Raw genomic sequence first — 23,073 nt, forward strand, 5'->3', positions numbered from 1 at the left:
TATATTAACGTCAGGTTGGTGCCTCATAGCGGTCTTGGCTGTTCATATCTATCATGGACGTAATGTTTGGAATTCAATATAAAAGCACACTTGTACTGTCCAATATCCTATTACTCGATTTCTTTACAACTGTATTTAAAATCACACTCAAATAATAAGACGAAAATGGATTATGAGCCAATAGGTTAGATTTGCCCACTTCGTTTGACGGCTGTTAGTAGTATGACCCCGTGCTCACTCTTAGTGACAACAACTACCCTATTGGGTACTGGCCGCTCATAATTTTTATGATATTAATCAACTAATCGACTGAAGTACTTATTACATTGAAATATTTCTGACATCACTGATAAAACCGACACAATTTTATTATAATTAACAATAAACTATAAGGCAACAACTGTTCACTTTATTATTAAACTAATTAAAAATGGGCGCGTCGTCATATATGTTATGTAATTCTTAAAAATTCATTCTACGATTTGATTTTGGTAAATATTACAATAAACAATGCTTTATATAAAATTTTTCTTTATTAACTATTTAAGTATCGAGCTTATTTGGCACGATGTGATACAGATTATGTTATATTACGGGCGAAATATGAATCTTAGTCTGCCCGTGATCACGGCTGCTGCAAAGTAATCGAAACGTCGGCAAAATGTCAAAATTAAATTGTATTCTAATGTTGTAAGTGTACTAAAATCTTATATATCAATTCTTTATATGTCTAAATATACATAATTTTGCTACGTTGACTAACAGATATAAAAGTCAGTCATAATACTTTAATTTACTTTACGTTAACTAAAGCTTCGTTTGTCGTGAGTGAGTTCTGAAGAACCATATATATTACTTAAGATCGGTCTTATGATCTCTTCCCATTTCATAATAAGGAAAAGAATAAATCTTTTAAGGGTTTATGTATGGTTAGGGCTGGTGTTATACAACCTGTTTAATATTGAAGATTTTAAGAGAAAAATCTTTGTAGTATATGTATGTATATTGCTTTCCTCGTAAGTAAATGATCAGTAGGTACCGTTGCAAGTATCAAAACGTCTAACAATGCTATACTTTAAAACATAGATAGGTTATTCCTTGAAATGTTTCTCGCCAATAAAAAATATATAATTTGCACAATGAAATTGCTAATAAATAACTTAATAAAGATATAAGAATTCATATAAGAATGATGCAGAATAAAACTTATAGAACATGAATTAAAATATATATTTACTGTCAACATTGAGACATATCTTTTACAACAAAATGGCGGAATTTATTTGGGTCTTGGGACTCTTTATATTCGCGCTCAAAAAAGAAGCGTTTAGTTTAAAAATCTGTTTGGGCGCGGTGATATTAGGATGGATATCAGACACTTTAGAGACAATCAGTTACGGTATTTTTTTACTTGAACCTATTTATGCGTTATTGAATATTTACGTATTCGTAAAATCTTATTATTTTTTCCCTGCTTCATGTTGGATATTCTCTTCTAAGTTTATCGATTTGTTACTTAATGAACATGGTAATTAAAATACAAATTCAAAATATAAACTTCTTGAAGTATTACCGAAAAGTCAGTAATAATTTTGATAAGCATTCAGCCAGCTATTGTGTCCGAGCTGATGACGTATCCAACTTACTCCTTATTAACTATTAGTGCAACCCTCAAAGGCCAATTTCTAATGAGGTGATTTTCCAAAAACGATTTTATCTATCCACATCGTTTCAAATTTAGAATCTATTAAAAATCTCCTTAAACATATAATATATTGCTTTCACTAAGTCATAAATGTCAATTGAATTAAAAAAAAATTAATCACTGAACGTTTTATAATGTATTATACTTTATAGTATAAACGTAGTTTAATGAATGAAAAACTTGAAACGCTTCGTATGCTGTAACGATCCAAACTTGTGTTAAGCATACAGAGACTAATGGATGTTAAAACTATGAGTTCTATAAGAAAGAGATATGGAAATAGTCTGACGTATACCCCATTATATGATGCTGATGTTTCATTGGTGTGAAATGAAAATTGAATTAATGAGACGAAACCTCTCAGCATTCCATGGATTCACCGCGCGGGTGCAGGGAGAGGAGCCTCAACAGTGACATCTATGATTTTCACGTATTCATATTTAAATGAAACTAACCTTTTCGGATACTACGCATTATTTATTATTATACATCTAAATAATCGCGACGTTTCGGTTCCTTTACAGTTCACAGCAACCGTGATCACGGCCATGCAAGATGAAAGCGTCTGACTGAATTAAAGTAAAATATATTTTCAATTCTGTACATAATTATAAAACATTGGATGATACTAATTTAATAAGAGCAAATCACAGATTATTCGTTCTTTGTTGTTAACATCTCATTTATATTTCCATATCTTTTTATTATTTTTACATTAATTTGTATTTTGGACAAAATAAATTTAACAATTTTATCTCCATTGATTTCTTTCAGAACAACATATAGATAATGGATGGTTAGTTTATAATAGGTTGAGAAAATTCTTGAATTTTAGAATTATATTTGATATATACATAAAAAATAGGGAAGCAGTCATTGACAGTGAACATTCTTTACGAAATGGATGTATATAACGTAGTTTATTACCAACTGTCGTAATTATACAATATACTACCTATACAAAACATTACTTTTGAATCTATCGTTCCAATCCTAGTGATATACTTGATGTAACATTGTTAAAGGCAATCAATCACTTGATATAATAATCGTAAAATATAATTAATATTTAGAAATAACGAAATAAATAAAACAATAATATTTTTTATGTATAATAAATTAAAAATATAGACAAAGGACTAAATACATTCAGCCAGGTGCAAACGATTCTTTCTCGTATAGACTTAAATACCTTTACAGTTACAGAAAAAATATTATAAGCACATTTTATGAAATATCGGTATATAAAAAGATGAGTGTGTTTCAAGATTAAGGAATCGACTTAAAACGTGTCGATACCTATCGAATATTAGAAATCTATACATCGATAGAATATCGATTAGATAATAGAATAAAAAATACTTATTAGAATTCCCGCCACGAAATCGACGTTTGTACGTGATGAGAATAATGTTATGTGATTAATATTAAATGAAGTGCATTGAAATATTTTGTTACAAATTGGATGACGTAATTCATTGACAATAAACAATAGTAAATAGACATCGACATGGGGTTAGGAAATGACCATAGAGAATAGAGCAGAGTGGGAGAAGACATTCACGTTCAACCAACATTAAGTTAAAGGTGTCAGAGAAATATTGTTTTTGGTAATGAAAGGAAACCAATATATATATATATATATATATATATATATATATATATATATATATAAATGTCTCAAACAAACTAACATATTCATGTATTTTTAATACTAGATATAATAATAAGTGAAGGGATTTCAAGATTAAGAGTAATTTTTTTCCTATTTGTAATCCTTCATTATTTTAATTTATATTTTTTCATATTTTCATACAAAATTCTAGTAATAATTTAAAAATTTAATCTTATGTATACAAATTTATATTTTGTATATCTCAGGATGGATTGCGTCTCTGTTCTCAATTTTGTTTTAATAAAATCATATTTTTCGTTAAACATATTTGAATATTTTCTGTTCAAGATTAATGTTATCTTTAAACTTGTAAATTAAAATATCTAATTTCTTTCAATGAATTTAGAATAATATATTTCCTACGGAAGGAAATAATAAAATGATATTTTTTTTAATAAAAAACTCATTGAAATAACCTCTTTCGAGGCTAAAAATGGAGTTTAAAGGAATATTTATCGTTCTGTTGATAATATTGTATTTATTTCTTATTAAATCAATAAATTGTAAATCAAAAACGTATTTCACTTTCATATTTATACGCATTTTATTAATTTAGAAGTATTTTCAGTACTTGTAAGGTAAAAGCATTATTTGTTAATATGTTTTTTTCAACGTTATAACGCTTATATATAAAAGAGCCCAAGAATGTGAGAAAAGTAGTGTTTTTATACTTACAAAGAAATATAATAGATACAGAATAACACCATAGAAATAAACTTATTGGGTAAATTATGATATATACAATTTTAGATATAATCAGCTTTCTATATTATATTGATATTTAACTTGCAGCGGGGTTGATAAAAAAAATATTATAAACTATACGTAATAATAAAGGGTTTTATATGTTCTTTAGAAAAACATCACCCGTGGGCTTACGACGCTATATTGATTTATTATGATCTGTGCTTATCTACAGAACAATTATTTTAACGTTCATATGATATTTTAATTTATATCATAATATGCGACCTTCATGCGCATCAATACAATTGTACTCACTCTTCCGAGTGCTGCGAGATGCTATCCTTGTCTTTGTGGGCTTGACCAGAGCTGCAGGAATTGCCCATGGCGCCGTCACAGCCCGGTTATATCACCGCATACGTCCGTGATCAGAGCACAGTATATTTTATATTAACACAAGCACAACGCCCTACAGTCTACCATCGAACTCGTCTCCTTATATCGCCTCCGCCCGAGCGACACGTCCGTCCCCGCCGCGGTCTCCAACACGAATAATCGATGCCAGTTTCCCCCTCCCCTTACGTTTTCCGCGCGCGCGTTATTTCCACGCTTTTCACGCTCACCAATCGTTGAAGCTTGAGCTTCGGACCAAGGAGTTTTTATATATTTTTACAAACGCTTAACACATCCACATATTACAGCGTAAATTATGCCATAAATTATGTGATGAATAAATAATGTATACTATATATAAAAAGATTATTTTTTTTAAATGTACCCTAGTTGTTAAATGGCATGAGGCAGAATGTCGTATGTTGATGTAATGCTAGATTTTATTTATCTTATACTATCGTGTGTATAATGGATATTAATTGTTATCTCATAGGTTTAAAAACTAGTATTTTAGTAGTCTGTTGCAAATTAGACTGGCAGCCGAGGGGACGGCCGCCACCATTTAAAATACGAACTGTTAAAAACAAAACTTCATTCCCTTGTTTCTAGCTGTCGGGTTTCAACAAGTGCCTTACAGTATTATGATTATTGACTATAAATATTTATAAATTAAAGCCATATATAATATTTCATCAACTCTTAAGTGAATACAAATAATGCCTAGGTGTTTTATGACCTCCGTGAGGCCTTCGCGGATATCTTCCTCACAAGAAACAGGTGTTTTACTGCTTATGAAGTTGCACTACACTCTGACCATTCCACAATTTATATTAAAGACGTGTTAAATAGTTTAAGTATACTGTATTTACTCTTAGAATATGTTGGTTTTTTTGTTTAAGAATAAATATAATGTAACTTTAGGTTAATAATATAATTGTACTTAAAATTATCATTGTAGATTTTAATTTAGAACGTAAGTTTATTTAATTTCCCATACTATTTAAATGGTAAATTTCGCAGATGATTATAAACCAATGAGGATTCCTAAAGCGTCGACGAAAAAGCAGAAAAATCTTTTGAAATTGAACGAAACTGTGTATCACGATAAAGTTCCTATATCGACGAGGTTCTACCTTCAACTGTTAAAGAAGAGTCAATTCATTAAAACATTTGTAGACACAGAAAACTATGATTACGCTTCGGAGAGCGAAAAAGCCATAAATTCGCCGGAACAACCGAAAAGAAACAATGCGAAGAGAGACAACGACAAATCAACTTATAATCTGAGATCGAACGAATCCAAAACAGAGAGGAGAGTGTTCGGACAGAAGACGAGAGCGCAGAGAAAGTGTAAAAAGAAGAATCAGAACGTCACAGCGGAAGGGAAACCGATTGGCAAAGAGAAAAAGGAACCGCTGGCGCCGATCATCGAGGAAATAAAGAACAGAGAGCCTCTGAAGACTGTCAAGGGGACGGAAATAGATAAAATAGCGGAAAAGCTGAAGAGTCTCGTGAAAAATAACAATGACGAGAAACTGAACAGGGAACTGTTGTTCTGCAAGGAGTCGTTCGCGAGAGATGAAAGGATTGAAACGATCAGTCTGGAGACGGATGAGGATAATAAAAAGAAAAATGGTTCGTTCAAATTATAGCTCTGATTATATTTACATAGATTTTTGTTGAACAAAATCGTGATACTAACTTAGTATTCGTTAAACGTTATAATAATGTAGGTATTTATATGTGTGTTTGTTACCGAGAACGCAAGAACTTAGTTTTTGATAGCAGTAATGCATAAAAAACACATAGGCTCACTGTTTATTTTTTACTTCTCTGTTATAAACTCAACAGATTTAAGCAAGATCCAGTCAAGTCTTCAATTAAATATTGAAAGACATATAGAATATATATATATATACAAAAAAAAAATAAAAAATAATATAATAAAAGCTTTAAATAATAACAATTTCCGCTAACGTAGAATAAGTTACTAACACTCGATAGGGAAATATATCAAAGTATTTTTGTAATGGCAACACAGATAAGGGTCGCGATTGGGAGCGTCGAGTCCACGTGTGTTCCTACTGCGGCAAAGGTTTTGATAGACCGTGGGTATTAAAGGGACACTTAAGACTACACACAGGAGAGAGACCCTTCCCCTGTCCACACCCACACTGCGGCAGGACGTTTGCCGATCGGTTTGTATTCTCATAATTGCGACATGTTCCTCCCTTAATAAAGAATTGTTCGACCGTTTTATGTTAGGTGTATTTGTATTTAACTCAGAAACATTACTATGAAAGTTATTATTATACATTTACAGTTATTTTATCAATCACTGTTTACTAAATGGCGCCATAAGATTAAATTTATACGTGACTGATAGGACTTTAAAACACGTATATTGGTATACCTTACAACAACCTTAGAAAATATTCTCTTCTATGTGTATCACAATCTAGTACAAGTTCTTCCTACAGTTCCAATCTCCGCGCCCACCAGCGCACACGTGGTCACCACTCGTGGGTGTGGCGCTGCGCCCACTGCGGAAAGGCTTTCAGCCAGCACAGATATCTGGAGAGGCACAGAGCTGATGCGTGTAGGAAATACAAGTCAGTATTCTCCCAGAGCTGTAGAACTTTCATCATTACTTACCATTTTGCAAATAATACTTCTCAATTTATTATTTAATATATAAAATTTTATTATTATTTTACTATTATTATTGTAAATGAATAGTTCCAAACTTACAGTTATATCAGTTATAACTAATGAATAAAATCACCAGGTATTAACATATATCTAGTCACTATGAAAAATTTAGATCATAGATAATTACATAGAATAAACAAAAACTTATTTCATACCATAGATAATACTAACTGTCAAAACAAAAACCATCTTTTTTTTTAAACAGAATGCATTCGAGGAACTCTCATACATCTTGCAACGTGAAAATGGCGCCGGTTCCTTTGTACGGCTTCATATATAATAAGGCTGAGAGACTTGAAGACGGACCCATAGACCTCTCCATTAATAAGAGAGACAATTAAATATATGATAATAAATGTTTTATTAAAAATATCTTCTTTATTTCCTTACATTCATGAATACCGAAGCTTTGTTCGAGAATTAAAAGACAGGTGAGATTTCAACTCCAGACAGATTTCACTTCCGGTTCGCAAACTACGGAAACCATAAACCAATGAAACCGCAGAGAATATGACTTTTACAGTTCATATAAAACTTATATTAGGTGATAAAATGTAAAAATTAAACTGTCCCATACATTTGTATATATTAATTGTATATTTAAAAACTAATAGAACACATACATTGATATAAGATTTAAAAAAATAAAAAAAATATTTATTAGGGTGTAAAAAAAACAACATTCGGATTACTATTTATTTACAATTGACCATAGAAAAAGATTTCGCACAATGCGATAAATTTATCGATTACAAAACCGTATCCAAATCATTACCTTTTAACTTCTCTGTAACCAAAATTAAAGATTAAATTAATTTAATTTAATATACATATGTATATATTATATTTTTTTAATAATTGGACCATACAGCAAAAGCTGGAAGCGGTTAAAACAACAAGCAAAACAATTACATACATTCAAGTTACTTTTCTGTGCTTTGATTATAAAATAAGTGTTGCCATCTTCACGGTGAAAACAGATTTTCTTAATATAAATTTCAGATTATCTCAAGCCATCTCTATAATTCGAGTGATATTAACATCAATATGTATATTCATTTTATTCATAATTAATTTAATTCAGAAATTTATAATGAAATTATGGCAATAATATTTGGTGAGTCAACTGACGGTTTTTACAGAGCCGTAAAAACATTTAAAAGAAAAAAAAAGTCAACAGACGGGAATGTTACATGACTGTGCGTTATCAAAACAAATGTCAATTGGCACAAATTTTGGCGCCAAAAATATATCGAGTGCATTTGTATAATTTGTAAAAATGTATCTAATATTCAATATTCGCTAACTATCTACTATAATACATAGAACAGGATGTAATCAAGTTTTTATAAACTTATTATTATAACGGTAACAAATGAAATAGAGTTATATATTTCAATAAATTATGACTAGTCATTTAAAGAAATTTACAAAATGACAGTTAGAAAAGACCGAAATCTTTTTACAGTTAACGACAGCGTCACGACACCGACACGACAACTTCTGGGTTCATTTAATCATTTTATTAAGTAATAATATCGTGTGGATGTCGTGTCGCCGTGTTTGAATAGCCCTTGTCCAGCTCTAAGAACACTTGTACGTTATTGCGTCATATGCGAAACGAAATGCGCACAGAAAATTACACCATAAATATAGCTCGATGGTTTCCTGTAAAATAAATAATTAATGAATTCAATTGAATTATTATTAAAACTAATTTATAATAAACCTACATTATTTTATATATCCTTATAAGAATGTAATGAAAGCTTCAACACAATTAAAAAACTGTCCTATTTTTATAAATAGTTCGAAAATACGATAAACACACAACCTAGTTGTTTTCTGGTCGGTTAACACATACGTACATTATAACGGTGGCTGTTCTCTCAGACCTTCGCTGTGACGCGTCCGCCCCGCCATATCGAGTATCGCCTTCGCTTCAGGGTTCGTATCCAGGATGCTTACGTCACGCTCATCCTGGAATGTATGTCGTAATTTAACACTGCGTCTCGTATGCGAGGTCACGGGTTCGAAACCTGGCGAGTATTAAGGAATTTTTTCCGAATTATATAGTACTGTCTAAGAGTATTTAGACACAGCTGACAGACTTAAAAGGAAAACATCTGGAGGAAATCAGGACTTATAATTTAAAAAAATAGAAATCGCCAATCCGCCCTGAACAAACGTGGCGATTAGTGCTCTAACCTTCTCCATGTAAGAAGAGGCCTGTACTCCGCAGCGAACCGATAGGCTGATGATATTGTTACTCGTTATTGCCAAGGTCAAAGGGCAATGGTAAACAACTATGATGGTGGGATCAAAGTAGAGCAGGTTCTGTTGCTAGGGTTGAGTGGAATATGGAATAGAGTGACTAAATATTATTGGGCATGAAAAATATGACGTAACGAACGAGTTCTACTAATCACAGAATAAGTAAACCGGTCTGTTCTTACCGCAAGTTCGCAACGCCACACTACATACAAAGCGTTTCCTGTTTGTATGTACTTCATAAAACTACTGATTCTATGTGGTAAAGCTACTAGGTATTTGAAAATTATATTTTAGGTTATACTTAGAAATGAATTTTGTGTAAGTATTTAAGGAAGTATTATTTAAAATTCCAATTTTATTTTGGCAGACTGACGAAATGTGTATTATATTGTGTTTCTCTAAGGATGTTTATAGAATATTACCCATTTATTATTATGTACCCAAATCTTGATGGACTTGGGTGCCAAAACGGTAAATGTTGATGGAGACCTACATACAGCAGTCGGTGATCACACACGCTTATACGATAAAGATAATGTAACATTGCCAGTAATCATTACGTGCCGTAGACAAGATTTAAACCTTCCTTGGGAAACCAACGTCCCCAAAGACCATACCACCAAGGGCAATAGGTATTACACGCTAACGAACTCATTAAGAATAGGTTCCCCGTTAATTAGTACGCCTGTTGAGGTATAACAGCCAAATCTCTCTACAACCTAATAAAAGACTTAGGTCTGACAAGAACTACCATCAGTTCGTTCTTGGAAAGCGCGTCGAAGCCAGCCCCGGTAGGTTCGTCTCAAATTTGGTTAGGTGGAGAGAGGAGCTTGGACGGTGGAGGTGAGCGTTTAACGCGCGTCAGATAGGGGCTCCTTAAAACTACACCTGGGTCGCAAGTCCCAGGCACCGCGCTGTTGAAGCTCCTCTCCCCGTAACCCTGGGCCCTGCACTCGCACGGTGAATCCGTTGAACGCTAAGAATTTTCTGCTTTCTTTTTAATTCTAATAACCATTTAAACATTCTTTTTTGTACGTATTGCAAGCGTCTGTACAACAAATTCTCCTAATTTTATAATCCAAGGTAACTTTCTTGAATAGAGTTACTTAATATATATTTTATGACGTTTATTTTTATTGTGTTGCCAGTATCCGATTCCTGCTTTACTCATATACATCAATATAATCTGTACATAAGCTAAATTATTATTTCTATATAACTCTCGCCTTCTTACTTATTCTTACTGTTTTGTATATTTATAACTTAGAAGAGGTTCATGATTTCTGTTACGACCTACATTCATTTTTTTCATATATATTCAATAATTTTAAAAATTTAACCGTTTCCGAACTGAGTGTCAAACGATAGGTGTTTAAAATTGAATTTTACTCGAATGCTACTGTTTGTGTGACCTCTAAGACTACCCTCGATTCAAGGAGTGCGTTGTTACTGATACTATCCACACTTCATCAGCTGAAACGTGTACGTAACTACCCCTGGATTTTATTGATGATTTACCTGGCTCCACTTTAGTATTTTCTTAATGAGTTTTTCAATAGGATTATGCAATTGTCTTTATTATTTAAATACTTTTCACCTCTCCAGTCTCCACTCTTGTTCCCTGTATTTCCTTATCGGAATTAGGGGACCTCAGATTTTTTTTAAAACCAGTGAACATTTCAAAGACCTTTTCTATACATATTTCACTGCACTGTCGACTGCTCACATGCTGGGATGGTCTCCTCTTATTGCAAGTGAAGCGTAATCTTTATATGCGTGTATTTTTGCTATCAAATTTCTCGAGTACTCTGTGTGATCGCCATGTCAAGTGAGCAAAATAAATTTAAATATAATTGTACAGCTTACTTTTGATTACTTCTATATTAGCTTATATATATATATATATATATATATATATATATATATATATATATATATATATAAATAAATAATGCAAGTGTTCGTGTTTATGTCACCGAATTCCTCCTAAACGGCTGGACCGATTTGAATGTTTTTTTTTTTGTATGCATTTGGGTGACGCCCCACATGGTCAAGCTGCACAAGTCACCCCGACAGCTATGGTAGCAGGCTGTGTCTGCTGTATGTGTCAACACAAATTTAAGACAATCTCTGAGCGCAACTAACAATACGCTCGCGGCCGGAGTTGCGGCCACAAACTAGTTGTGTATAACTAGCACTAGTTTTGACGGAATATAACTAACGGTTCAACTAATTTCTCCTAGCGATATCTAAGATGAATCTTTTTTAACAAAATACAGACAACAAACAAAACAAAACAGACCCTCGAAATTATCTCTAAGTCCGTCGCTGACTTGAGGTTTTCCGATCATCTCCAGCAGATTGCGTTCTGATTTATGTGTCGTTAGGACGCTGGACGACTGAGACGTCTTCATGTCCTGGGATGGATTTAATGGGATTAGGGTATAGGGATGGGATGGCTATTACATTGATCTTAATGGTTAAGGATGATGATCATTTTGAATTAACAGGATGCATGCCCGTACCATCATTACGTATACGTAACTAACCACCAAATCTCAGTAAATAACAATCTTTATATATTATGTCAAGTAGAACTTCGTTTAAAATTTAAAAAGAGAAAACGGATGAGCTTTGACACAAAAATCATTAAAGCACGTATTATAATGGGGCCAACAATTTAACTGTAACATGTGACAGGTCGAAATGTCATTGTCTTGTTTGTAGTACAAGTGACAGATGACAGATGACAGGTGACAGATGACAGGTGACTTACCCCGTCCTTATCGAGCAAAGGTTTGTCACCAACGGCCCAAACTTCAAGTGATCGAAGTCTGAACGTCGGTTCCTTGCTGAGACGCCTGTACCCGCGGAAGGTGCTGCAGGACTCAGCGGACGCACCATCACCGAACGGTTCCGCTGATATCCAGATACCCCCGAAATTAAACTGACCACCCATTAGCTGCGGAGTTATCGTTTCATTTGTTAATATAAATACAATACAATACAGTACAATCCATTGTGAATTCTGAATGTCTGAAACGATTTGTTCTAGATTTAATAAAATTTAACAATAATATTGTTTTGTTACAAATATGTAACAGTTAAAGGAAAAAATTATTAGGAAATATAGCATTTTATGCAATATATAACAACGCGAGTACATAGTATATATACATATATATAAAGATAATAATATTTCCTCTTAATAATTTCAAAACATTCCCACATAACTGGACCCGTATATATAAGCTATGTTATTAACTCACAAGTCCGTTGGGCAAGGTCTTTGTGTGATGGTTCAGGTACTGGTAGTGATCGTTGTAATTGGTCGCCGGGTACACTCTCATCTTAGGCACGCACGTGAAGAGGAAGGAGTCGTCGGTGCCGGTGAAGTTTGGACCGAAGGCCCACGAGGCTGTGGCGAAGCCCCCGAATATATACCCGCTGGAGTCCTCGACTATGATCACTGATGGACCCTGGTCGATGATACGACCTGAAATCATATATATCAAAATTATCAAATTACTGCTAGGTTTTTATATACATAAATATAATTTAAATCTGACAACACTTTATATACAAAAAAAAAAAACAAACAGATACAAAATTTTTTGCTTTGTGTGGATTTCCACTATAGTCTATGGAGGAACGTAAAAAATTATCTAAAACGCACTTGAGACCATTTCAACTACTTAGATTTTGCATATCGTAAAGCTTCGTATAATTATCAATATCGATTACCCTTATATCTAACACCCACCATTAACTGCCAAATTAAACACAAACACAAACAACCTGTATATAAAACCTACCGGTCATAGTGGAGAAGGATTCCCCATGTATGTTGGTCGAGAAGAGGAATCTCCATTTATGCTGATGCTGCGGCGGCAGATGACTGTTGATCCACACGACGTGCGAGAGATCTATGAATGCGGGGTAGTCCGGCATTGCCTCCAACCCTGCAAAAAAAAAAATTCAATTCCTCTCACCCTACGGTTATTTGATAAAAAAAGTAATGAAAACAAATATTATTAATTTCTTCCAACGAAACCTCTTTCTTTCATCGAAATTTTTTTCCTAAGAAAAAAAAAGTCAAGATATCACATAAATATTACGATTTGTTTATGCATGTTTTTGCAAAATGTATTATTGTATGAACTTCAAAATGAGCTCGACGTTCCCATTAGCTTCTCATTCAGAATAAGCTAATGCAGTCCTACCTTCAACTGCCGGCAGCAAAGATGGCGCGGCTGGTGGCATGGGAGTGGGGCTCTCGTCACCACCACGTCTGTTAATACCATACAGGTTCACGTACACTAGCTCCGCGAGCTGCTTCAGAAGGATGTTGGATTGCAACCTGTTTGGGAGTCAAGTTATGGGCCATCATTTAAGAAATTCGCGAGTATTCATTTAAATAAAACTAATATTTTTCGGATATACTACGCGTGCTTTATTTTTGGTTAAAACTACATGACCCCAACGTTTCGGTTACTTTGCAGCAACCGTGATCACGGGCGGACGAGATGCGAACGTCTGTCAGTTGGTCTTGTTATTTGTCATATAATTGTCATAAATACAATATATATATATACAAAAAAATCAACTGCTCTGTTCTTGGTAAATTTATATTCAAGTAAACATAATTATTGTTATAGTGAATACGTAAAGTTATTGAAATACGGAGGTTCGTTTTCAGTACAACGAGAGAGCACTACGTAGACGTTTTGTTCAAAATTTTTTTATTCGCCGAAGATATTTATATTGAAGATAAAGTTGGGTTCAAAAAATCTATCCACATACAATGTGAAGGTTTAATTGAAAATGCGGTTTAGTAACTTACGTCGTTAAACTTTTTTAGGGTAGTTTGACAATTTTATATTTAACATAATATAATAAATTAATAACCATATATTCTACGCTTGGACCTAGAGATCCTCACACCGGAATATATGTGAGATTTTTAAAAGGACAGTAACATGTGTTTTTCTGTCTCTGCCGCCTACATCCATCTTTTACTTACCATTTAGACAGTTGGGTTGCTGTACAATGATGCTGCGCCGTCTCCAAGTCCCCGATGGTAGCCGCGACCGCCTCACCTAGACTTTGGACGTGCGAGGCGCTCGCCCTGAAACCTTTCTCCAACCACGTGGACGCGCGTTTCGTCGACGAAGACTTAACTATCTTCATGTACGTCGACACTATGCTCTCGCAATACTGTTTTATCAAAACAAAAATTGCTGTTGTAGTTTTTCAATGGACTGATGAAAACTACTTCCTCCGCGGCGACATAGACATTGGATTTAGAGGAATGTTTTAGAATATATATATATATATATATATATGAGAACCAACTGACAGCGCCATCTGTTGGCTGTGTCACGTCACTTATAGATGCAACTTTTATGAAGCGACCCCGCGTTATCTAAACGGAGTAGCGGGATTAATAACAGCCTATAATGATATCTGATGTCCGATGCGCATTGCTGGCGACTCTCATCAGCATCTGTTCCGCAGTTTTCGCATGAGAGGACAACCAAAATCAAAAATATGAATACTACGTAACTAATGTCCTTACATTATACGAAATAATTTTTATACAATGATGAGTTATTCCCTCCGATGTTTTCATTTACATGTGTGAAGGCAACGTGTACAGTGCACCACACAGAACTACAAGCTTACCTTACCTTATAATTACTTGGTATAATTGTATGACGAAACAAAATACATATAATATGCGGCAGGCGTAATAAACACGTGATTTTTAACGGTATTTTGATAATAAAATTAAAGGTATTTTTTTAATATTTCTCAAATGGCATTCAAATTGGTAACTACCTCTTTTAAAAGTTGATAGGGCAACTCGGCGTCTTCATTGTAATCCATACCTAGACAATTATATGTCACCATCATTCTCTCCTCGACAGTGCCTGGGAAGAAACCGAAAACAATATATATTTTTTTATTATAATATCAAGTTTATTTCTGATTTCTATGGCGATTCACCTCACCTCTAACATTGTAGACGTAGAGCTCAGCGAACCTGTTAAAATCCACTGTGGCTGTTTTCTGTTGACCGCAGCCGAAGAGAAAATTGGTGAGATATTGAGCCAACCTCGGATCAATTTGCGGACCCCAAAACTTCTGTGATGTCATTGATATTTTTGATTGAAAACACACGTTTTATACGAAACTAATTGGTATGAATTTCATTTTTGTTGGACCTATCTTCCTCTCTATCTAGAGATTTTAATGTTTTACAAACGACATAGCCTTTGTTTACGTGAAGTGAAAAAAGGAGTTTTATATTATGTATTTTAATTCTCTCTTTTAATAGTAAAGCTAGTTGATATATTTTTAATAACCTACCCTAAATTCGTCTTTATAGCGCTAATTACTGGTAACATTAAAAAAAAAAAAAAATATGCTTCGAAGTAGTTTCACGAATAGATAATTTGAATATCAAAGTAGAAAACATAACGAATTATATATAAGTAAATTCAAATAATACATGACAAAGAACAGCTGAATAGGAAAGTGCAAAAAAAAAAATACCCCCAAAATTATTATATCTTCGTTAGAAAATAGTTGTCTAAAATATTCTCCTACATCCGAGCCATCTGAATCACTTTTGAGATTCCATGTCAAGAAATTATAAACATACATGATCTAGTCCCAGAACGTAAATAGATCGTATTTAAATTTTTATTTAACGATGTTTTCATAGCCGTTATTGAAGTTTATACGATTTTAATAGCGCTGTTTCTTTTAGACCATTATTAAAAACAAAATAAACTGAAAAAAATTTTTAGAATATTTCTAACATGATGAAAACACAGAAGATTGGCGTGAAGTAGTCTTTAATGGCTGCGTTTCGTCCGATGAGCGAGAGAGCCGGTTGCCCTTTCCCTTTTGCCACCCTTTCCTACCCCTTCCCTTTTTCCTCCCTTTCCCAATTTTTCCTCCCCCCTTTCCCTAATCGAGGGTGGTAACACATACGCAAATCTATGTTGAGGATGTCCACGGGCGACGGTACTGCCTCCATCAGGCAGGCCGTCTGCTCGGTTGCCCGCTTTAGCACAAAAAAAGAAAAAAAAAAACAATACTCATTTACTGAGCTTTAACGACTACACTGAATCTTAGTTTATATCCGTTTCTATATACGGATGGTATAACGACGAAAATGTCTATATTATGTCTCTCAATATAGAAAGCTTTTCATTAGCATCGGTTAAGCCCTAACTAGCAGACTTTAGCATTAAAAATATAATACATATTAGTATATATAAAAACGAAAAATTTACATGTCATAAAATATCACAATGTATTTTATTGTATTAAGGCGTGATCACACTAAAAGCTAGTGTTTGATTAAAAATAATCAGAAAATTATATAATGATATTTAAGTTTTTCGCGTGCATTAATTTAAATAAAACTAAGATTTTCGGATTACTACACGTTTTTTATTATTTCAATACGAGTCACTACCGACGTTTCAGTTACTCTTCAGCAACCTTGATAACGGGCGGACGAGATGAAAATGTCGTTTAATAAAAAACGCATATTATAATCGAAATTTTTTGTTTTAATGGAAAGTAATATTATTCTGGAAATAATTCTTTCCGACTGTATAATGTTGAATGTCATTACGAACACTCTCATTAACAGCTTTTTCACCCTTTACTTTAAGACGCAATAATATAGGTCGAAGGAAACACAAAATAAGTATATTACGGGTTGTTTTAAATGTGATAGCTTATTTTATTTTCTCATTAAACGTCCTCAGTCGTATAATTCGATCGAACCTCTCCAGAAAGATAACAATATAGGGCTATAGATATATTATATAATACAATCACGGCAAGAATCAATCAAATTCACGGTTACTGTTATTTAAGAAAAAAAAAAGGTAAAAATTATTACGTTAAATGATTACATTTCGGTAAATATATTTTCTTTGGAAGATCTATCTCTGATCTTTAAGAAGTAACATATAGTCTCTCATCCATTATTTTGCTAAAAATAATTCAAACGAACCATCTACCCACATTTTAATGGATTCTGATCTGTTTTTCGGATGTTCATTAGAAACAGAAGATTTCTATCATAAATCAGGTACAACGGCTTTCAATCCGTCGAATTCTCACATTTTATTATTATAAAACAGGTTTTACATTTACGAATAAAAATAATGAGATAAATAGGTTACATATTATTATGGCAACACTTTTTTCAAAATTCGAACGTCTTGAATAATGCTTGTTTAAAAATGGATAGTTTTGCTATAGACCGAAACTCTAGAAAATTCCATAGCAGAAGTATATCAAATATTTACATTAAAGGCATGGTTTTCTTCAATCTTACTGCCAGCATAACAATAGATTAGGTGTTATGCATAATGTAGCCACGGAATAAACTAACATGGCGTTTACGAATCAGCTGTTAAAATTATTATGCAACTTAATTAATATTATTGATAAATACCACTATATATTGTTTATTATCGTAAAAATTTTTAAAGAGAAATAAAACAAATCAAATTCCTAATTATTTTTTATGTAACCTAGTTTTGAAGCGTCATTTAAATATGTAAATACTCATGAAAATATAAAAATAAAATGTAATGTTATATTAAATTTAAAAAAGTATAACTAGCTGACTCGCCCGCGTATTCATTGGCTTTCAACCCGCCTCGGCATTGTTTCGCGCAGAAAATAGTGTTTCCGATCGGATACTCACGTGATGTTTACGTTTTACCAAAATTTATGTTTGTGTTAGTGATTTATAACCGGCTCACAACTTATTACCGACTGCTAGTATGTACCTGAACGGCGATTTATGTGCAGAAATTACCAACATTTTTTAACAAGTCAATCAGACGAATTAGGGATGTAATTTGTAGGATACTAGATATATTAATTTGATACGGATTTTTGAACGGTCATAATAAAAAAAAAATAACACAGTAGTAATATTTTGCGACGATATAATTGAACAAATTTAATCTACAGAGGTCTGTTGCAACTTGTTTATTAATCAATCGTAAACTGCTCTACTTTACTTTCAAACAGTAGTGACGTCAAAGCCATTAGATTCAACCGTAAAATAAAATCGTAACACGAATAAAAATGGCCAAATTTAACGCCTTTCGCATATTTTTCTTTATTAGTCCATTCCAAATATAATATTTTTTTATGACAAGGGGGCAAACCAGTAGACGGCTAACCTGATGGAAGTAGTGCCCTCGCCCATGGACATACGCAATATAGTTTTGGAGATGCGTTGCTACCCTTGATTGGGGAAGAGAGGAGGAAAGGGTGGGAAAAGGGAAAAAGCGACTGGCTCTATCAATCATCGGACGAAACGCAACCATTACAGACTACTTCACGCCGATCTTCTGTGAGAGAGTGGTACTTACCCGGTCGAGACAACCCATGTTCGAGCTGCAGTCATTGTGCCCACAGCTTGGCTCTACCACCTCTAATCATAATACTTATATTCTAGATATAAGCTATTATGATTTTTGATTTACAAAAGACAAAACCCTTAAATCTTAATATTTTCCTTACAAAGAGGTTCCTGCAACTATACTTTTATATATATATATGGAACATATAAAAAAAAATTCGGTTATTAGAACTCAAATTTGATTAGTACTATACTAGAAAAGTAAGAAACAGATTTACCAATTTTGAGTTTGTCTACCCACTGCTGATTACAAGTTACGACGTACTTTAATAGTAGGTACAACATAAAAAAATATATAATATGTTTTATGGGAAAAAACCTTATCTATATTTCATTCCTCAAAAAAATTACCTCAAAAGTCATGAAAATTGTCTAGATTTTAATACTAAATTAGTATTTTTATACAACTCTTACTTTATCTAACTCGAGCCTGTCAATATATTAAATTTTATGTTTTATTAAAAATATATATAATTACTTCGGAATTAGGTCAACGTCTTCAAAATCGTTGACGGAAATTTAATATTTATTTAATTATTAATTCAATCAAAGAAGGTCTTATATATTTAAGAACAGACGTGACGAATTAATTTTATTTCAAAATTAAAAAAAAAAAACGGCTTATCTGATGCTTACACGTACATACAACTTAAGAAAAAAATGACTTATGGTCTACACGAGATTTAGGTATTCTTTATTAGGTTAGTGGTATAAAATATATAAATTTAACATAAAAAATTCATCTTAAACTCGCTGATATACACGCTCCAATAAATCAAACACGCAGCTATCAGATACTCGATTCCGATAACAACATGATGCTTTTTAATACAGCCAGGATCCTATCGGCGTTTGCAATAAAAAATCGATAATGGTCTAGAAAACTGACTGCCAATCCATAAAATCCGATTTTTATAGCGTTCATATAAATAACGTACTAATAAACAAGTGTTTGAAATTTCGTCAAACTTCTGGTATTTTAAATTATATTACAATATGAGTGTCAATGATTTAGGTTTTGTTGGGTAGTCGTAAAAGGGAAATAAGACAATTTGCACTATGAAAGGCAATTGATACTAACGGAAAGTTAGGAACGGAAGAAGTAACGGAAACGGAAGAAGTAACGGAAAATAGAGAACTAAGACGCCTCAAACAGTTGCAACATCTATTTCCTTTATATTCTTAATTCAAAAATATTTTTTAACGAACTTCGAATTTAAAAAAAAAATTGTATAAACATTAAATAGAGAAGGATGAAGTAATATTACTAAAATAAAAAAAAACTATCAGGAACACATAGCTTATTTTACCAATAGATAATTTGCTCCACTTCAAGAACTATTGATATTGATTTGTATGTATGGAGGACAGACGATCGTAAACGTACAAGGGCGAGGGTGTGACAAAAGAGCCAGTGATAGCTTATAGGGTAGGGCTTTTAATTAAGCTCAGGACCTATTTGCGGTGTACATTCAAGCAACAGAATAGCACAATTCAATTAACTTAAATTGACTTTAGCACAAGCACAAAAGCCCTCTCATTTACCACTATATATATATCAACTCCGATAAACAATTACATGTCAGTGAGTACTTTTTAGCGTATACAATATAATGGATTGTGAAATGTTTATAACATCCGTATTAAATAAATAAACTAATATATCAAAGGCGCCCACTACACTTCCTGTTGCGCTTGTATACCATTGTTTGAACGGAGGAGAAGCATCTATTTTAAAACAAGTTTATACCTCAACGTCCATTAAACTGATCGTAAATCAAAACGCGAAAATAGAAACCAGAATAACTCGAGACTTCAAGAAACCTAGGCGATAACTATCGCTGATAAACACGGCCATGTAGGTTCTTCATCACCAAGACGTGACACTCGCTGGTGAAGGGCTTAACCAGTATCATTAAAACCAGAAACACATGACCGAGTGCCAAATAAGAAATTGCATTATACATTCAAATCTAGCCAAATAATACGTCTCGTAAGATAATGGATAAATAGTAACCTTTCTAAAATTACTCATTAAGTTTATAAACGAGAATTTAATGATACACGAATTAGTACAAACTTTGTACACAGGACACAAAGAAAAACAGTTTTAAATTTAATATATAGAAATGGTAACACAAAATTTCAATAAACAATGTTGCCACGTCAAATTAATTTTAATTATATTTTAGTGAATGAGCCAACAGTTGTTTTAACATTTCAAATCCCGTTTACGAACTCCGCCAACAATAGAATATTAAATAACAAACTAACAATGTTAAAATTTTAACATTTGTTGGTAATATTAGCAGAATATATGTTAAATTTAAATTAAACGAGAATTTGAGGGTAGGCTGACTAATATAACACTAACATATCCTCCTTTTTTCAATTCAGTGTCTATCATATCATTACTATATCATCTATCATCAACAATTCGGTACATTAAGAATTTGATGATTTTTTTTTGTATTGGAATTAATTACTATTATGAAGAAAAGATTTAAACTCGGAAACTATTTCAATATTCAACCCTCCGGCAAACACTGGACATATTTTAAGATTATATTCTTTAAAAATTTACTTATATAAACACACAAAAATTACTCACAAATATGTTATGAACAAAATATAAGCATCGAACGTAAATTAGACAGACCACAAGTTAACAAACAAAACAAAAAGTGATAACTGACTTTGCCTAGAGGACAAAAAAAAAAAAAAAAATAAATGACATCTACATTTGAACTAAATATGAACATAACACAAAACTACAAAAATTGGCTCAGTGATATTGGGGAATAATCGAGTGGTCACACAATATTATTATTATTATATATATGTATATATATTAATTAATTAATTTGATTATTTATACTGATATTTTCTAACTTATTAAATTTAAGTAATAGCAATTTGAAATAGCAATAAAATACTTTAATGGTTTAATGCTATGTTATATGCTATTTATAGTTATTATGTATGTTGTTAAAATATCCCCGAGCCAATGTAATGAACAAAATGATGGGTAAAACAAAATGAACACACTTCTAAGGACACTGCATCTACTTTGCCACTCACGATGAGGTCCTCTTCCCTTATTCTCTCCGAGTTCTTGCTGGCTGCCCTGAATGTTGCCGCAACATACTTCTGCTCCTCCTTAGTTAGCAGAGCACATTTTGCTGCCAGCTTTTTGCTAGTGTTACCCATTCTATAATAGATTTTAGTTATATAATAGTATATATAATTATACCCCTTTTCTCCTAAAAGATCAGAGCTCGCATAATACTCAAAGATACCTTAAAAAATATACATGTTATTTAAGTGAGTATTTTAATAATAATTGGTAGCCTATGTGAAATGTATTTTTAAAGAATAGGAGATATGATTGTCATTAAATAGATTTTGGGCATTTATTTAGCACATTGAGATAAGAAAAACTGAGATTAATAGATCTTGTTTATACATGATAAATAAAAATCATAGAATAACAACTGATTCAATTAAAATAAACATAAAATATAGTGAACTGATAATGTTTACGAATCGTATCTAAAAAATTACTATTTTATTTACTTGCAAATTAAAAGAATTTTAAGCGTAAGTCACGAGTTAAACATCATATGAGAGTCTTTGGAATCTTGACTTTTCATTCCGTTTTACTGTAAGCTGACCTTATGTATAATAAGTTCTTCACAAGGATAAAAAAGGAGGCTGTTTATATTTTACCTGTCTGGATAAAACAAACCTTTAATTTATTTTACTCATAACTTAGAATGTATTATAAGTCATTTCACAAAATACTTCAAAAAACCCAACTAATCAATAGCATTTTTGTTGATTAAATCATTAAATTGAATTTGAAAGATGAAGTTAACTGTCAAATTACTTTTTTTATTTACTCACTTGTCGTTGATAACAAAACGAATGCCACGGCCGCGGTCTTCACGAGACACAACTTGCGTCACACGTCACGCTACATCGACTGAAATTTTATCGAGTTCGTAACTAAAATTTGGGCTGAAAATAAACCGCCAAACAATACAAAGCAAATATTTAAACTTGAACGTAACTGTGCGCGCCTAATATTTATATATTTGTTCCTATACATGAGTCAAATTCAATTACAAAAATATAATTTTTTACAAGCAATAAATA

General features: G+C 32.6%; 3 protein-coding genes across 8 annotated transcripts in view; 1 reads left to right on the forward strand and 2 right to left on the reverse strand.

Moving 5' to 3' along the window:
• LOC116775054 (uncharacterized) overlaps positions 1–4,619 on the reverse strand; it is a 32,998-nt gene extending 28,379 nt beyond the window's left edge. For both annotated transcript variants that reach the window (XM_032667847.2, XM_032667846.2), the window contains exon 1: positions 4,383–4,619. In XM_032667847.2, coding sequence (XP_032523738.2) covers positions 4,383–4,450 — 68 coding nt within the window. In that variant the 5' untranslated portion in view covers positions 4,451–4,619. The remainder of the gene's footprint in view (positions 1–4,382) is intronic.
• Positions 4,620–5,073: 454 nt separating this feature from the next.
• LOC116775212 (zinc finger protein 354C-like) lies at positions 5,074–7,533 on the forward strand. The gene is made up of 5 exons (XM_032668063.2): positions 5,074–5,234; positions 5,478–6,092; positions 6,499–6,655; positions 6,938–7,069; positions 7,375–7,533. Exons 1-5 carry the CDS (start codon positions 5,174–5,176, stop codon positions 7,508–7,510), a joined length of 1,101 nt encoding a protein of 366 aa, XP_032523954.2. The 5' UTR covers positions 5,074–5,173; the 3' UTR covers positions 7,511–7,533.
• Positions 7,516–22,952, reverse strand: LOC116775058 (MTOR-associated protein MEAK7). Of its 5 annotated transcripts, none has more exons than XM_032667860.2 (11): positions 22,822–22,952; positions 21,997–22,126; positions 15,458–15,590; positions 15,285–15,376; positions 14,467–14,660; positions 13,667–13,803; positions 13,259–13,405; positions 12,713–12,939; positions 12,220–12,405; positions 9,038–9,149; positions 7,516–8,837 (listed from the first exon to the last, which is right to left on the reverse strand). In XM_032667860.2, exons 2-10 carry the CDS (start codon positions 22,123–22,125, stop codon positions 9,039–9,041), a joined length of 1,356 nt encoding a protein of 451 aa, XP_032523751.1. In that variant the 5' UTR covers position 22,126; positions 22,822–22,952; the 3' UTR covers positions 7,516–8,837; position 9,038. The 5 variants fall into 5 exon arrangements, with proteins under 5 accessions (XP_032523751.1, XP_032523748.1, XP_032523749.1 ...); XM_032667857.2 differs by having other exon boundaries at positions 21,964–22,126; XM_032667858.2 differs by lacking the exon at positions 22,822–22,952 and adding an exon at positions 22,664–22,805 and having other exon boundaries at positions 21,964–22,126.
• Between the last annotated feature and the right edge of the window lie 121 nt (positions 22,953–23,073).

Source organism: Danaus plexippus, chromosome 25 (genome assembly GCF_018135715.1).
Source record: "Danaus plexippus chromosome 25, MEX_DaPlex, whole genome shotgun sequence".
Taxonomy (NCBI): Eukaryota; Metazoa; Arthropoda; class Insecta; order Lepidoptera; family Nymphalidae; genus Danaus; species Danaus plexippus.

Coding starts and splice junctions, on each gene's coding strand:
- LOC116775058 (XM_032667857.2), bottom strand. CDS start 22,125: ATGGGTAACACTAGCAAAAAGCTGGCAGCAAAATGTGCTCTGCTAACT. Junction 15,591..21,963: donor TAGATGCAGTGTCCTTAGAA/GTGTGTTCATTT, acceptor ATGACATCACAG/AAGTTTTGGGGTCCGCAAAT. Junction 15,377..15,457: donor CTACGTCTACAATGTTAGAG/GTGAGGTGAATC, acceptor GTTTCTTCCCAG/GCACTGTCGAGGAGAGAATG.
- LOC116775212 (XM_032668063.2), top strand. CDS start 5,174: ATGCCTAGGTGTTTTATGACCTCCGTGAGGCCTTCGCGGATATCTTCC. Junction 6,656..6,937: donor GGCAGGACGTTTGCCGATCG/GTTTGTATTCTC, acceptor TTCTTCCTACAG/TTCCAATCTCCGCGCCCACC. Junction 7,070..7,374: donor GATGCGTGTAGGAAATACAA/GTCAGTATTCTC, acceptor TTTTTTAAACAG/AATGCATTCGAGGAACTCTC.